A 17589-nucleotide genomic window follows, 5' to 3' on the forward strand; every position below is an offset into this window, starting at 1 on the left:
TTTAATTTACTTTTGTCTTATACCGTATTATAAAAACTACTATTTTCTTTTACTATGTTTAAATGTTACATATATTTTTCTGAATTGAGATGGATGGTATATTTATATACCAACTTCAGTTTTGAAAGGGATTTTTAATGATTAAATCTGTATTATTTAATTTAACATCACATATTTACCGTTTATAAGTATTTTTGGAACAGTATTTAAATCTAAAGTTGCCTATTTAATGTGTAATTTCGAATAAATTTAGACAAATTTTAATACAGAAGCTTTCAAAATTATTTCATCAAAGCGTCCCTATTATTTTTCAAATTTAAAGAGCAGTCAGAAATAAATAAATATAGTTTTGTGCCAACAGCGTTATATAAAAAATTAGTTCTAAACACTGAAGTATTCTTTGTTTTGCCTGAAAATATTACTAATAATAATCAGGGACATTCTGTACATTTTATTTCAAAAAAACTATTCATTTTTTCCTAATTTTGATGTATGTATCTGTTTAAAAAGAAAAATACATAAATGAATTGTTACTAAACATGATTGTAATTCATTTTCCTTTAAAAAATTAGTCAATTATTGAAAATATATAATATATAAAGTAAATTTAGATATTTGAAAATGTGCTGTTAAAAATGCAATTTTATTACAGCAGTTTTTTTATTATATAAATAAAACATCGTATTACTATGTACTTTTATGATGAGTGCATCCACCATTTTTTCAATAATGGTGAATGAACTTGAAATGATAAAATGAAGTGCTAAAACATCGTAAACATTTATAAAAAGGATATATTGGTAATAAGCTAATAAACAATAAAAGGATATCTTAGAAGTAGGACACTTATATAAACTAATATTACATTGATTTTATACATAAATATCCAGTCTAAGTATTTTTAAATGTCTGTTATGTATTAATATGATAAAATAACTTTATTAAAACAGATTTACACACAATTTTATTTAATCCAAATTTATTAAATAAATATATAATAATATAAAATATATATAATATTAAACAAATAATTATAATGGACAAAATAACCTTTAGTAAATAATCGATTTAAATTCACAAAGAGCAATGAAAGTGGATTAAATAAAAACCTTTAATTTTGTCCACTGAAAAATAAAAATGTGCAAATTTAAAAATAACAAAAAAAAACAATAAAAAGTATTGCAATATAATTTAAGTAGTACAGCTCATATTTTTAATATGTTGCCACAATTATGGCCACTACGTTATATATAATCAATTACTTTTGTTAATTATTCTGATTTACGTTTTCAACTATTTTAAGAAATCTGATAAACAAATATAACATTTAATTTAGCATAATCAGCAAAATATTTTATCAGTTCTGAAAATTCTAATTTATCATTTAAAAAACGTCTAATTTCCTATTTATCAAATACAGTATTTAAGGAAAACTTGAGAATAAAGTTCTTAATTTTCTTAATTTTCATACAAACTAAATTAGTAGATAATTTATTCGTTTTTACCTCATGAAAGTTCTTTTGTATTATTTTAAGCGTTTCATTTTCCTATTTGTAAAAAATAATATTATATTTTAATTAAAAAATAAAATTAGATTGACCAGTTTTATATTAGATACAAAAATAACAAAAAAACATTAAAAAGTATTGGATTATATTTTAAGCTTATATTTTTAATATGTTGCCATAATTATGGCCACTACTGTATATAACAAATTACTTTTATTAATTATTCTGATTTACGTTATATATTTATATTAGATATATAATTCTATAATTATTCAAATTCTAATTTATCATTTAAACATATTTAATTTCCTATTTATCAAATATAGTTATAAAGGAACTTCATAATTTTCATGTAAACTAAATTAGAGGATAATTTATTTGTTTTTACTTCATGAAATACTTTTGTATTATTTCAAGTGTTTCATTTTCCTATTTGTAAAAAATAATATTACATTTTAATTAAAGGCAACTAAAACTTATGCCAACTATGTAATTATAAAATTTTTATAATATTATAATATTATTAATATAACCCACACAAAGGAAACTCTAGTATTTAATTTTTTTACTCCTCTTTAAGAGCATGTTATAAAACCAAAGCTAAATACTCTCTTTTTTGTATCATTATATTTGTCCACAATCACAATTTTCCACTATTCTTACTAATTTTAATGATGTAAAGTATTTTATTACAAATATTATAATTTTTAAAATTGCAAAGATATTTTTTAAAGTAAGTTATGTGTCTGTTTCTATTATATATGTTATATCATGAAATTATACCGAAATCATTTGTTATTTGATATAATAGTTGGCTGAACAAGAAGAAAGTATGTATACTCTACATGAGAAATCCTGAAAAAACTAATGATCAGTTTTCAGAAAAATAAACACAGGATATAATAAAAAAGACAAAAGTTATAATAATTAATTTTTCAATTACTTTTTTGATTAGTTATTAAATATCCAAAAACATGATAAAACATAATGAAACTTTTTACATTAGGGCACCTTAATTATTGACGAAATTGATTCAATCCAATTAATAATAAACTTAATTTTTAACGTAATTGCACACATTTTTTTAAATCTATCAATATTTTAGAAGACGATTTCAAATGTCTTCAATTAATCGGAATATTAAATTTAATGGTTATTATTCGCTGGAACTTTACTTACGATTAATTATCGTTTTGGGATGGTGTAATTAACGTTACAAACTGAACGTGCTCTAACTAGTAATTGCGACCACGTGTATCTTTACCTGGAACATATTTAGAGTAAAATTAATGGTTTGGACAAATAAATCGAGTTTCGAGATGTTGGAAACTGATATCATTACCGAATATACAAGAACAAATAAATTTTGAGATACTACCAACAGAATAATTACTAAAAAAATTGATTGAATAAAAAATAAATCTTTTAAGAGGGCAATAAATTGGCTCAACAACCTTGAAGGAAGTGCTGATCAGGATATGTTTACTTACCAAAGTTTTATTGCTGACAAAGTTATAAATGTCTTTATTAGGTCAGACGAAAAAAAATTATATGTATAATATAATAGACAAGAAAACGTAAAACTTAATAGTCAATTATTGGATATTGTATGGTCCTCAAGGTTCATTCATTTTGTTTATGAAGCAGTAAACTTATTACAAGATTAAAAGCCTATAGAATTTTTCCAATCAAAATTCAATAACGTTTAACTAAAGCTGTAAAAAAATTAATAGCACACTTTTAGATGGAACAACTTATAATTTTGATCATATGTAAAGGAACTATATGGTCAACATAATAAAACCAGGAGAATATAAAAGTTTACGAGGCTAACTCCAAGTAACATGATTCTTTTTCCATTTTTACAACAACAAATGTGTAGACAATTCGAGTCCATGGCGCTATTCCTTTACTTTATGGCCACATTCACTGTTTATATGACATTCATTCATAAAGATAACGAATTATTTATACAATATGTTAAAGCATCTTGGAAATATGACTGGTGCACATGTTATACAGTTTCGATATTAGAAATTTTACGTCAGATTATTCCAAACTTAAATAATTATTTAGTTGTTAATTATTATAAACAAAAATATAATGTCTCCAGACTTTCCAGAAATTCCTGTGACTGAAAAAGAGTAAAATTTACTTTTTTGTTTTAATCCACATATTAAAAAAGTAACTCTATATTAAAGTAGAGCATAATTGTGCCAGTTAATTAACAATTATAAAATAAGCGAAGAACGTAACTTTTTGTTTTTCCACGAACTAAATGAACGAAGCACGTTCCACGCATATACTAACAATAAAATGAATGAGAAGTGGCTGGGCTTAATTTAATGAGTGCTAGTTTTGAATTCATAAGGAATAACAATACCGAAGTATAAATTTTCTTAGGTTGTATGTACTCTTTAGCATATTATTTATGAGAGTCATAACTTACCGTGTGCCCGTCCTTGTTAAACGCTCAGCGAAATAACAGAGGAATATATTTTGAGTTCAAACCAACCAACTAACCAGGTTATTCGGCTTCATGAATCCTTTAGAGGTGGATAACTTCAAAAAACATCAAGAGGGTTTATTATGATTTTACTTAGGCTAAACCCTGAAATTTATTCTAAAAACTAACAAAGGATATTTTTTTTATAATTCTTTGTGAGTTAGAGAAATTTCATGTAACATCTTGAGCTCTAAACATTGAATGATGAATTAATATTACTGCTAATGATAGTAATTGAGTAGGACCTTAATTGGCCCATTCCATTTCAAATCAACCGACCGATTCTGGCCATGATTTTATATTTTGATGTAACAGTTTCACGAGCTTTTTCATTAGACACGTATTTTTTCCACCAAAAAATTGTTTTTATTGTCATAGAGGCATTTTTATTTTTAGTGCATGGTTTTTCAAATCATTTTTTTTTTCAAACTGGGATAAAATCATTTAAAATATGAATTTTCATCTGCCCCTTTTTTGAAATGAGAGGAATAATTTTTTATTTAGTAACAAAGTTTAACTGAGCCAAGCAATAATCCACCAAAAGTGTGGGTTGAAGTTTCCTGATGAAGTAAGTTTTGACGTCGATAACATCGAATGGTCCAATTAACCCATCATATCTTGGTGTTATCAGTCAATCTAAGCAACAAATAGAATATGTTAGAGATAAGGCATGGAAAGTTGTCAGGAAATTATTCCCGTTTCTGTGTAGAAATAGTTCCACCACTCTCCTTGCTAAGAGAATCATTCAAGTTATACCGGAGGCTCAGTTAACTAACTTATGGCTCCTCTGAGTCCTACTTGCAATGACATAATTACAAATAACATACAGTCTATTATGTTCCAAAGTAGCTTTAATTCAAATTAAATATAAATATCTTTAAACTAAATATTAAAATCAATTATTTTCTTATTTCCTTATTATTATAACATATTAATTATTTTAATTTTAATTAAATATTTTATTTATTATTATTATTATTATTATTTAAATTATTATTTATTATTAGTATTATTATTATTTAAATTTTAAATTAAAGCCTATGTTTTTTTTAATTTAACTTTAATATTTTATAATATTTGTATAATATTGTATATATATATATATATATATATATATATATATATATATATATATATATATATATATATATATATATATTATTTTATTTATTTTTTTTTTAATTTAAATTAAATATTTTAAATATTATATTTATTTTAATTTAAAATTTGAAAATATTCCTATTTTTAATTTTATTTTATTTATCTATTTTAATTAAATATCTTAATTTTTTTAGTTATTTAAATATTTTATTACAACATTACAACAAAGAAATAATTTAATGTTGTAATAATTACATTATTTTTTAAAAAATTACATTAAATATTTAATTTTTTTAATCTAAATTAATGGTTTATTATTATTTTTTTTAATACAACATTTATTATTTTAATTATTTTTTTATTTTAAGATTAAATATTTTATTTTTTATAATTTAAATTAAATATTATATTATTTTTTAATTATAAATAATATATTTTATTTCTTTTAATATATTTTTTTTAATTTTAAATTAATTATTACTATTAGTTTTTTAATATTATGTTTAATATTTTATTTTAATTAAGATATAATATATATTTTTTTAATTTTAAATTGAATATTTTAATTTTTCCAGTATAAATTAAATATTTTATTATTTCTTTAATGTTGTAATAATTATTTTATTTTATTTAAATTTACATTAAATATTTAAATTTTTTAATCCAGATTAATTTTATTATTATTTTTTTAATTTAAATTTAATATTTCAATTTTTTAATTTAAATTACCATTATTTTTTTAATATAATATTTATTATTTTAAATATTTGCTTATTTTAACATTAAATATTTTATTTTTTATAACTTAAATTAAATATTATTTCATTTTATAACTTTAAATCAAATATTTTATTTCCTTTAATATAAATTTTTAAATTTTAAATTAAATATTACTATTATTTTTTTAATATTATGTTTAAATATATTTTTTTAATTTTAAATTGAATATTTTAATTTTTTCAGTTTAAATTAAATATTTTATTATTTCTGTTTTTTTTAATTTACATTACATATTTTATTGTATTTTTTAATACAAATTAATGTTACTACTATTTTTTATTTTTAAATTAAATATATTTTTTTTTTCATTTAAATTAATAATTTTTTTCTATTTTAAATTAAATAATTTAATATTTTGGTTTAAATTACCATTATTTTTTTAAGATTAAATATTTTACATATTTTTTACTTTAAATTAAATATATATTTTTTTTATTTTGAATTAAATATTTTAATTTTTTGTTTAAATTAAATATTTTATCATTTGATTAATATTATATTAATGATTTTAAATTTCTATTTAAATTAAGCATTTTATTATTATGTTTTTAATTTTAAATTAAATATATTATTATTTTTTATAGTTTAAATTAAATATATTATATTTTTAAATTAAAAATTAAATATTACTATATATTTTTTTAATATCATGTTTATTATTTTATCTTAAAATGAAATATTTTATTATTTTTTTAATGTTGTTTAATTATTTTCTTTTTCTCTTCTTTTTTTAATTTACATTAACTATTTTATTTTATTTTTTAATTAAATTAATTTTACTATTAATTATTTAAATTTAAATTGAAATATTTTATTTTTTTATTTAAATTAAATATATTTTTTTATATTTTAAATTAAATATTTTAATACTTTAGTTTAAATTAAATATTACTATTATTTTTTAATATAATATTTTTAATTTTATTTATTTATCTTAAAATTAAATATTTTTTCATTTTTTTATTTTATTTTAAATGGAATATTTTAATTTTTTTAATTAAATATGTTATAATTTCTTTAATATAGTATTTTTTATATTTAAATTTTTTAATTCAAATTAATATTATTATTTTCATTTTAAATTAAATCCCACATGGAAAATATAAATTAGCAAGTATAGAATATTTTTGATAACGTGATTTTTATCATAAAAAATGTAAAATGGACGACATAAAACATTTTGTATAGTCACGAAGTTTCATGGGAATCATCTTTAATTTAAAATTGCATCTCCTGTAAATATATTAGGTGTACTTCAACTTTAATATCCTGTGTTATGTTGAGTACTTTTGAGTAATTATATGGGCTAAAGCACATTTCACTTTAAAGTATCGTAAATCAGAAAATAAAAATTTTTACTTCTTACTATTTGGTTATATTGTTATTTACACTATCTAATATAAGTGTGAATAATTTTAAGAAGATAAAAATAATTGACTTCAATTATATACATTCTTATATGAAAAATTCTACAATAACTATATTTCATTTACTTCTTCAAGCATGAATAACGTATTTAAAACTTATGATTTATTAAACCCTCTTACTTGTAAGACAATTAAAGAGTGTCAAACTTTCTCAATTAAATTAAGTTGGCCTCAGTGTCATATAAGTTATAAACTATGGGACACATAAAGCCCCCGCATGCGACCACTTAACTGTTAAAGGAATAAAACCGGAATGTATTCCAGGTGCCAACCAGCCAGCCGACCCGTCTATTCAGCTTCATGAATCCCCTGGCGGTGGAGATCTGGCTCTACGTACTGGCCGCTTACATGCTGGTCTCCTTCACGCTATTCGTGATGGCACGCTTCTCCCCGTACGAATGGAACAACCCTCATCCCTGTCACCAAGAGTCCGACATTGTCGAGAACCAATTTTCCGTATCGAACAGTTTCTGGTTTATAACGGGGACGTTTTTACGACAGGGATCCGGCCTGAACCCGAAGGTTTGGATATGTGTGCATGATCTAGTTGTCTGTGTTTTGCATGGCTTTCTTCCGCGGTCAGACTGAAAAGGCACTCACTATTGTGTTTTGCGTTCACCCTTTGGTTTGTTTTATTTTTAGACGACAAGAATGAGCACTTATATGCAATATGTATATATTGTACTCGAGTTCTTTGCATAACTCCGGACTTACATATTAAAATTTTACTGTGATTTATTTGTATTATAAGTTTAAATCTCTAAAATCGAGTTTAGGAATGAAATTTGATAAACAAAAGCTTTGTTACCAGATAATCCTTGTTAAGTTGATCCACTAAACATCAATAGATTATATATTGGAAGCTTCATCCATTAGATATTAATAGAATATTACTAATCCTTTGTACAACATTTATGTGATATTAGTTGTTTGGAAATGCTATTAGACCTAAACAGAATATTAAACTTATTCGTATTACCGTACGTCGAACTATATGAACTACATGAATTAAAATTAATTGTAATCGAAAACTGTTGTCGTGCCCCAACACAAACACAATAAAATTACACCCCCAAAACCCGATTGTTCTTGATCATTGTTTGCGGCCGTCGAATGTCGAAAGGGCCCCGGAACCGAATGAAAAACTGCAAACACTTTTACTGTATCGGTTTTAATGTTTCAATCCTCGGGAGAATGGGTTTTTAGGTCGAAGGCAACTTTATCGCCGAAGTTTTTGCGGGAGCTTATCTGGACCAGAGTACAATTAAACTGATTTGTCCTGGAACTGTCAGTCGTCCCCCGCTGAAACGGGCTTTACGAGAATTTGGCGTTTATTACGGCATGGATGCTGGAGAGACGCACAGTGGGGCGGTTCATTCAGATGTGTGAAAATATCAAAAAATACTCAGAAGTACTTTGTATAATTCCAACTTAAATTTCAAAATATTGTTTTCCTTAAACATTCTAAATATTAGGGGGTGGAAACTAATGGCCGTTTCTGAACATAACAATATTTGATTGCGCCAAAGTTATTTTAAGGTAATTTTTATATTCTGTACGAATACACATATATATGTATTAATAATGATAATAATGATAATAATGATAATAATGATAATAATGATAATAATGATAATAATGATAATAATGATAATAATGATAATAATGATAATAATGATAATAATGATAATAATGATAATAATGATAATAATGATAATAATGATAATAATGATAATAATGATAATAATGATAATAATGATAATAATGATAATAATGATAATAATGATAATAATGATAATAATGATAATAATGATAATAATGATAATAATGATAATAATGATAATAATGATAATAATGATAATAATGATAATAATGATAATAATGATAATAATAATAATAATAATAATGATAATAATGATAATAATGATAATAAAAATTTGGATGACGTCCATCTTGAAATATGTTACTCAAAAATCAATTGATTTTTATTAGTCCGGGATTGAAAATTCACACAAGAAATGGCAAAAGATTGTTACAAGAAGAGTGATTAAAAATAAAGTCATATTAAAAATCTATTTGTTTGAGTTTACTGTAAGAAAGTGACATTATTTTCCGTTTCCCTTAAAACTTGAAATATTTTTCTACTATTAATAGTTATTATTAGTTCAGTTTAAAATTTCAGTAATAATATAGTGCTGAAATGTCCCTGAATAAGATTTTGAAGATAGACTTCTAATTTATCTACGATAATGTCATATTATTGAGATTCTATAATAATAATGATAATAAAAATTTGGATGATGTCCACCTCGAGATATTTTACTCAAAAATCAATTGATTTTTATCAGTCTGGGATTGAAAATTCACACAATTGTGACACATAAAAGATTGTTAACAACAAGGGTGATTAAAAATAAAGTCATATTAACAATCTATTTGTTTGAGTCTACTGTAAGAAAGTGACATCACTTTCCGTTTCCCTTAAAACTTGAAACATTTTTCTACTACTAATAGTTATTATTAGTTCATTTTAAAATTTCAGTAACAATGTAGTGCTGAAATGTCCCTGAATAAGATTTTAAAGATAGACTTCTAATTTATCTACGATAATGTCATATTATAGAGATTCTATAATAATAATGAGAATAAAAATTTGAATGACGTCCATCTCGAGATATTTTACTCAAAAATCAATGGATTTTTGTCAGTCCGGGATTGAAAATACACACAATAAATGGCAAAAGATTGTTAACAACAAGAGTGATTAAAAATAAAGTCATATTAACAATCTATTTGATTGAGTTTACTGTTAGAAAGTGACATTACTTTCCGTTTCCCTTAAAACTTGAACATTTTTCTACTACTAATAATTATTATTAGTTCATTTTAATATTTCAGTAATAATGTAGTGCTGAAATATCCGTGAATAAGATTTTGAAGATAGACTTCTAATTTATCTACGATAATGTGATATTATTGAGATTCTGTAATAATAATGATAATAAAAATTTAGATGGCGTCCATCACGAGAAATTTTACTCAAAAATCAATTGATTTTTGTCAGTCCGGGATTGAAAATTCACACAATAAATGGCAAAAGATTGTTAACAACAAGGGTGATTAAAAGTAAAGTCATATTAACAATCTATTTGATTGAGTTTACTGTTAGAAAGTGACATTATTTTCCGTTTCCCTTAAAACTTGAACATTTTTCTACTACTAATAGTTATTATTAGATCATTTTAATATTTCAGTAATAATGTAGTGCTGAAATATCCCTGAATAAGATTTTGAAGATAGACTTCTAATTTATCTACGATAATGTCATATTATTGAGATTCTATAATAATAATGATAATAAAAATTTGGATGACGTCCACCTCGAGATATTTTACTCAAAAATCAATTGATTTTTATCAGTCTGGGATTGAAAATTCACACAATAAATGACAAAAGATTGTTAACAACAATGGTGATTAAAAATAAAGTCATATTAACAATCTATTTGTTTGAGTTTACTGTAAGAAAGTGATATTACTTTCAGTTTCCCTTAAAACTTGAAACATTTGTCTACCACTAATAGATACTATTAGTTCATTTTAATATTTCAGTAATAAAGTAGTGCTGAAATGTCCCTGAATAAGATTTTGGAGATAGACATCTAATTTATCTACGATAATGACATATTATTGAGATTCTATAATAATAATGATAATATAAATTTGGATGACGTACATCTCGAGATATTTTACTCAAAAATCAATTGATTTTTGTCAGTCGGAGATTGAAAATTCACACAATAAATGGCAAAAGATTTTTAACAACAACGTGATTAAAAATAAAGTCATATTAACAATCTATTTGTTTGAGTTTACTGTAAGAAAGTGACATTACTTTCAGTTTCCCTTAAAACTTGAAACATTTTTCTACTACTAATAGTTATTATTAGTTCATTTTAAAATTTCAGTAACAATGCAGTGCTGAAATGTCCCTGAATAGACTTCTAATTTATCTACCATAATGTCATATTATTGAGATTCTAAAACAGAAAGATTAAAGATAAATATTTTTTGAGAATCTGAACAAATTTTATAATTACACTGTAAAAATTAAGTATTAATTAAGCTTTTCCTGAAACACTTGAAACACTCTCATTTGTTTATTTTCGTTCCCGGGTCAAAAAACAACATAAAAAACAATTAAACTGATTTAAAACTTTTGAAAAAAACATTCTATTTAAATGGAGGAAGATCCTGTTCAGTGCAAATAAATAAAAATCGCACAGTGCGCCGAAGGATTGAACAGCATCAGATAAGAGTTTAGTGGTTCTTAAAGTGGTATCCGTCATTACCGTCATTTAATTGTCGGTCCGTTAACCCAGTCGAGGCCCGTTAAAGTAAAGTGGATTATTTTGGCCTTACAAGTGGTTTAAGTGTCATAAACAAGAATGTTAAAATTTGATGTGTTTGACACATGGCGCAATAGTTAAACGGAAGTCGAGTCGAATGGGCTGCATTTACGAGTGCTGCGAACGTGATTGAAACTAATTAGGACTTCAGGAAATATTATAGTTATTTTATTTTTCTCTGGGAGTTTTAATTGCGACGTTAAATTTAAAATCAAAATTATCTGACACATATTTTATTTTTAATTCCAGAAATTATTTTTTAAAATATAAATAAAAACAACACTAGCAAATTTTAATAATATAATAATAATTTCCTTTTGCATACTAAATAAATATTCATTATATTTTTGAGATAGACTGAACTGAACTAGTTTAGATAATCTATTTTTGACTTTGACTTTATGTTTCTAGAAAATTTTGGCTTTTATTTGGGAGACCAGAACAAATTAATCATTTAGATGAAACGAAATCATCTCAGTTATTGCTATTTTTTGTCCTAAATATGAAAAATATTGGACACAAAGACCAATATAACATAGATTCAGCTATAACACCTAAACTTCATTCTAAATAAAAACCATTCCATTCTTCAGCAAACTTCTTATAATAATAATCATAATAATAATAATAATCATAATAATGTTAATAATGATAACAATGATAACAATGATAAATAACATGATAATAATGACAACACTGATAACAGTGATAACAGTGGAAACAGTAATAACAGTGATAACAGTGATAACAGTAATGACAATGATAACAATGACAACAATGATAACAGTGATAACAGTGGAAATAGTAATAACAGTGATAACATTGATAATAGTGATAAGAGTGATAAGAGTGATAACAGTAATAACAGTGATAACAATGATAACAAGATAACAATGACAACACTGATAACAGTGATAACAGTGGAAACAGTAACAGCAGTGACATCAGTGATAACAGTGAAGACAATGATAACAATGATAACATGATAACAATGACAACACTGATAAGAGTGATAACAGTGAAAACAGTAATAACAGTGATAACAATGATAACAAGATAACAATGACAACACTGATAACAGAGATAACAATGGAAACAGTGATAACAGTGGAAACAGTAACAGCAGTGACAACAGTGATAACAGTGATGACAATGATAACAATGATAACATGATAACAATGACAACACTGATAACAGTGATAACAGTGGAAACAGTAATAAATGTGATAACATTGATAACAGTGATAACAGTGATAATAACGATAACAGTGATAATAGTGATAACAATGATAATAGTGATAACAGTGATAACAATGATAACAAAGAAAGATAATAATGATAATTTCAGTAATGATCATTGAAATGTTGAAATAAAAACAAATATTATTATTGTATTATTCTAGTTACAGAACAAATAACTTTGAAATATGACATAATTTTTTGTCTCATATGATTGGCTAAAAACTACACGTAAATTAGTTATATACTCATTATTTAATGACACATAAATAACTTCACCAGTTAATTAGAAAAAAATATTCATCCTATACCAATAATTTATGAAATAATGAAATGGTCGTTATTTACGGACCAATAAAATTCCATTGCCTAATTCCGAACGCTCCAAACCAATTGTCAGATTTATTTTATTAATTGAATTGGATTTGAAATTGTTGATTAACGATTTGAGGGAGTTTCAAACCGATGTAATCAGCACATCATTACCTGTTGTTCATGACAATAAAATGGAATTTAATTTGGTGTGTACATAGACAATATACCGCAAATGTTGGGGTAAATGTCGTTCTTAAATAAATTTATAATTGAATTACGGATTGATTAAAGCTCGCATTTTATGAGTTTGTGGATAATGTGGATAATTGCGTTAGCAGGGAGTGAGTTGTTAACTTTATATTTGTGTTTCTGTTATACATACTGATGTAATTTTATTTTTCATTCTTACGTCAGCTGAAAATTATTTTCATTTATTTTTAATTATTTTCTTTAATCATACCAGAATGTTCAAAATAAAAGCAGTTACAAATGGATAGTTTATTAATATTTAAAATAAAAAAATAATTATTATTTTAACATGTGTTTTTAACATACTTTAAATCTAATTTAAATGAACATTAAAAAGTAATGATAATGATAAAATATTATTTTTAAGTTTAAATTATATTAAAAATTATTATTACTTTCAAAATAGTTTCAATATATTTTAAATCTAATTTAAATAAACATTACCATACAAACTAAAAAATATCTTTGATTTTCTTCAATATCTGAGAAACTAGCTTCAAAGTAATGGTAATGATAAGATATTATTTTCCAGTATATGTTACAATAAAAGTTAATATTACTCTGAAAATAGTTTTCAGTATATTTTAAATATAATTTAAATAAATATTATGTTAGTATACAAATTAAAATATATCTTTGATTATCTTTAATATGTGTGAGACCATCTTAAAAGTAATGGTAATGATAGTATATTATTTTCCAATTTATATTAGAATAAAAACTATTATTACTTTAAATATTATTTTCCAGTTTATGTTACAATAAAAGTTAATATTACTTTGAAAAAAATTTGTAGTATATTTTAAACATAATTTAAATAAATTTTAGTATGCAAATTGAAACATATCTTTGACTATCTTTAATATCTGAGAAAATAGCTTAAAAGTAATGGTAATGATAAGGTATTATTTACAAATTTATATTGGAACAAAAATTATTATTACTTTAAAAATAGTTTTAATAAATTTTAAATCTAATTTAAATAAAGATTAGTATATCAAATTAAAATATATCTTTGATTATCTTTAATATCTGAGAAACTAGTTTAAAAATAATGGTAATAATAAGATATTATTTTCATATTTATATTACAATAAAAGATAATATTAATTTAAAAATAGTTTTCAGCATATTTTAAATTTTATTTTAAATAAACATTATTATACAAATTAAAATATATCTTTGATTATCTTTAATATGAGTGAGTCCATCTTAAAGATAATAGTAATAATAAGATATTATTTTCCAATTTATATTAGAATAAATATTATTATTATATTAAAAATAGTTTCAATATATGTTAAATATAATTTAAATAAACATTTGTATACAAATTAAAAAATTCTTTGATTATCTTTAATATCTGAGAAACTAGTTTAAAAATATTATAATAATAAGATATTATTTTCTTGTTTATATTACAATAAAAGTTAATATTACTTTGAAAATAGTTTTCAGTATATTTTAAATATATTTTAATTAAACATTATTATACAAATTAAAATATATCTTTGATTATCTTTAATATGAGTGAGACCAGCTTAAAAGTAATAGTAATGATAAGATATTATTTTCCAATTTATATTAGAATAAATATTATTATTATATTAAAAATAGTTTCAATATATGTTAAATATAATTTAAATAAACATTTGTATACAAATTAAAAAATATCTTTGATTATCTTTAATATCTGAGAAACTAGTTTAAAAATAATGATAATAATAAGATATTATTTTCATATTTATATTACAATAAAAGTTAATATAACTTAAAAAATAGTTTTCAGCATATTTTAAATTCATTTTAAATAAACATTATTATAGAAATTAAAATATATCTTTGATTATCTTTAATATGAGTGAGTCCATCTTAAAGATAATAGTAATAATAAGATATTATTTTCCAATTTATATTAGAATAAATATTATTATTATATTAAAAATAGTTTCAATATATCTTAAATATAATTTAAATAAACATTTGTATACAAATTAAAAATATCTTTGATTATCTTTAATATCTGAGAAACTAGTTTAAAAATAATGATAATAATAAAATATTATTTTCATATTTATATTACAATAAAAGTTAATATAACTTAAAAAATAGTTTTCAGAATATTTTAAATTTATTTTAAATAAACATTATTATAGAAATTAAAATATATCTTTGATTATCTTTAATATGTGTGAGACCAGCTTAAAAGCGATGGTAATAGTTAAATATTATTTTCCAGTTTATGTTACAATAAAAGTTAATATTACTTTGAAAAAAATTTGTAGTATATTTTAAACATAATTTAAATAAATTTTAGTATGCAAATTGAAACATATCTTTGACTATCTTATATATCTGAGAAAATAGCTTAAAAGTAATGGTAATGATAAGGCATTATTTACAAATTTATATTGGAACAAAAATTATTATTACTTTGAAAATAGTTTTAATAAATTTTAAATCTAATTTAAATAAAGATTAGTATATCAAATTAAAATATATCTTTGATTATCTTTAATATCTGAGAAAGTAGTTTAAAAATAATGGTAATAATAAGATATTATTTTCATATTTATATTACAATAAAAGTTAATATTAATTTAAAAATAGTTTTCAGCATATTTTAAATTTTATTTTAAATAAACATTATTATACAAATTAAAATATGTCTTTGATTATCTTTAATATGAGTGAGTCCATCTTAAAGATAATAGTAATAATAAGATATTATTTTCTAATTTATATTAGAATAAATATTATTATTATATTAAAAATAGTTTCAATATATGTTAAATATAATTTAAATAAATATTTGTATACAAATTAAAAAATTCTTTGATTATCTTTAATATCTGAGAAACTAGTTTAAAAATATTGTAATAATAAGATATTATTTTCTTGTTTATATTACAATAAAAGTTAACATTACTTTGAAAATAGTTTTCAGTATATTTTAAATATATTTTAATTAAACATTATTATACAAATTAAAATATATCTTTGATTATCTTTAATATGAGTGAGACCAGCTTAAAAGTAATAGTAATGATAAGATATTATTTTCCAATTTATATTAGAATAAATATTATTATTATATTAAAAATAGTTTCAATATATGTTAAATATAATTTAAATAAACATTTGTATACAAATTAAAAAATATCTTTGATTATCTTTAATATCTGAGAAACTAGTTTAAAAATAATAGTAATAATAAAATATTATTTTCATATTTATATTACAATAAAAGTTAATATTAATTTAAAAATAGTTTTCAGCATATTTTAAATTTTATTTTAAATAAACATTATTATACAAATTAAAATATATCTTTGATTATCTTTAATATGAGTGAGACCAGCTTAAAAGTAATAGTAATGATAAGATATTATTTTCTAATTTATATCAGAATAAATATTATTATTATATTAAAAATAGTTTCAATATATGTTAAATATAATTTAAATAAACATTTGTATACAAATTAAAAATATCTTTGATTATCTTTAATATCTGAGAAACTAGTTTAAAAATAATGATAATAATAAGATATTATTTTCATATTTATATTACAATAAAAGTTAATATAACTTAAAAAATAGTTTTCAGCATATTTTAAATTCATTTTAAATAAACATTATTATAGAAATTAAAATATATCTTTGATTATCTTTAATATGAGTGAGTCCATCTTAAAGATAATAGTAATAATAAGATATTATTTTCCAATTTATATTAGAATAAATATTATTATTATATTAAAAATAGTTTCAATATATCTTAAATATAATTTAAATAAACATTTGTATACAAATTAAAAATATCTTTGATTATCTTTAATATCTGAGAAACTAGTTTAAAAATAATGATAATAATAAAATATTATTTTCATATTTATATTACAATAAAAGTTAATATAACTTAAAAAATAGTTTTCAGAATATTTTAAATTTATTTTAAATAAACATTATTATAGAAATTAAAATATATCTTTGATTATCTTTAATATGTGTGAGACCAGCTTAAAAGCGTTGGTAATAGTTAAATATTATTTTC

The 17589-nt window shown here is 21.6% G+C and overlaps 1 protein-coding gene across 1 annotated transcript in view; it reads left to right on the top strand.

Annotated features, from left to right (window-relative positions):
* LOC109602466 (glutamate receptor ionotropic, kainate 1) overlaps positions 1–17589 on the top strand; it is a 309420-nt gene that overhangs the window by 268777 nt on the left and 23054 nt on the right. Inside the window, exon 12 of the mRNA XM_049962522.1 lies at positions 7587–7844. Coding sequence (XP_049818479.1) covers positions 7587–7844 — 258 coding nt within the window. The remainder of the gene's footprint in view (positions 1–7586; positions 7845–17589) is intronic.

This window comes from Aethina tumida, chromosome 2 (assembly GCF_024364675.1).
Source record: "Aethina tumida isolate Nest 87 chromosome 2, icAetTumi1.1, whole genome shotgun sequence".
Classification (NCBI taxonomy): domain Eukaryota; kingdom Metazoa; phylum Arthropoda; class Insecta; order Coleoptera; family Nitidulidae; genus Aethina; species Aethina tumida.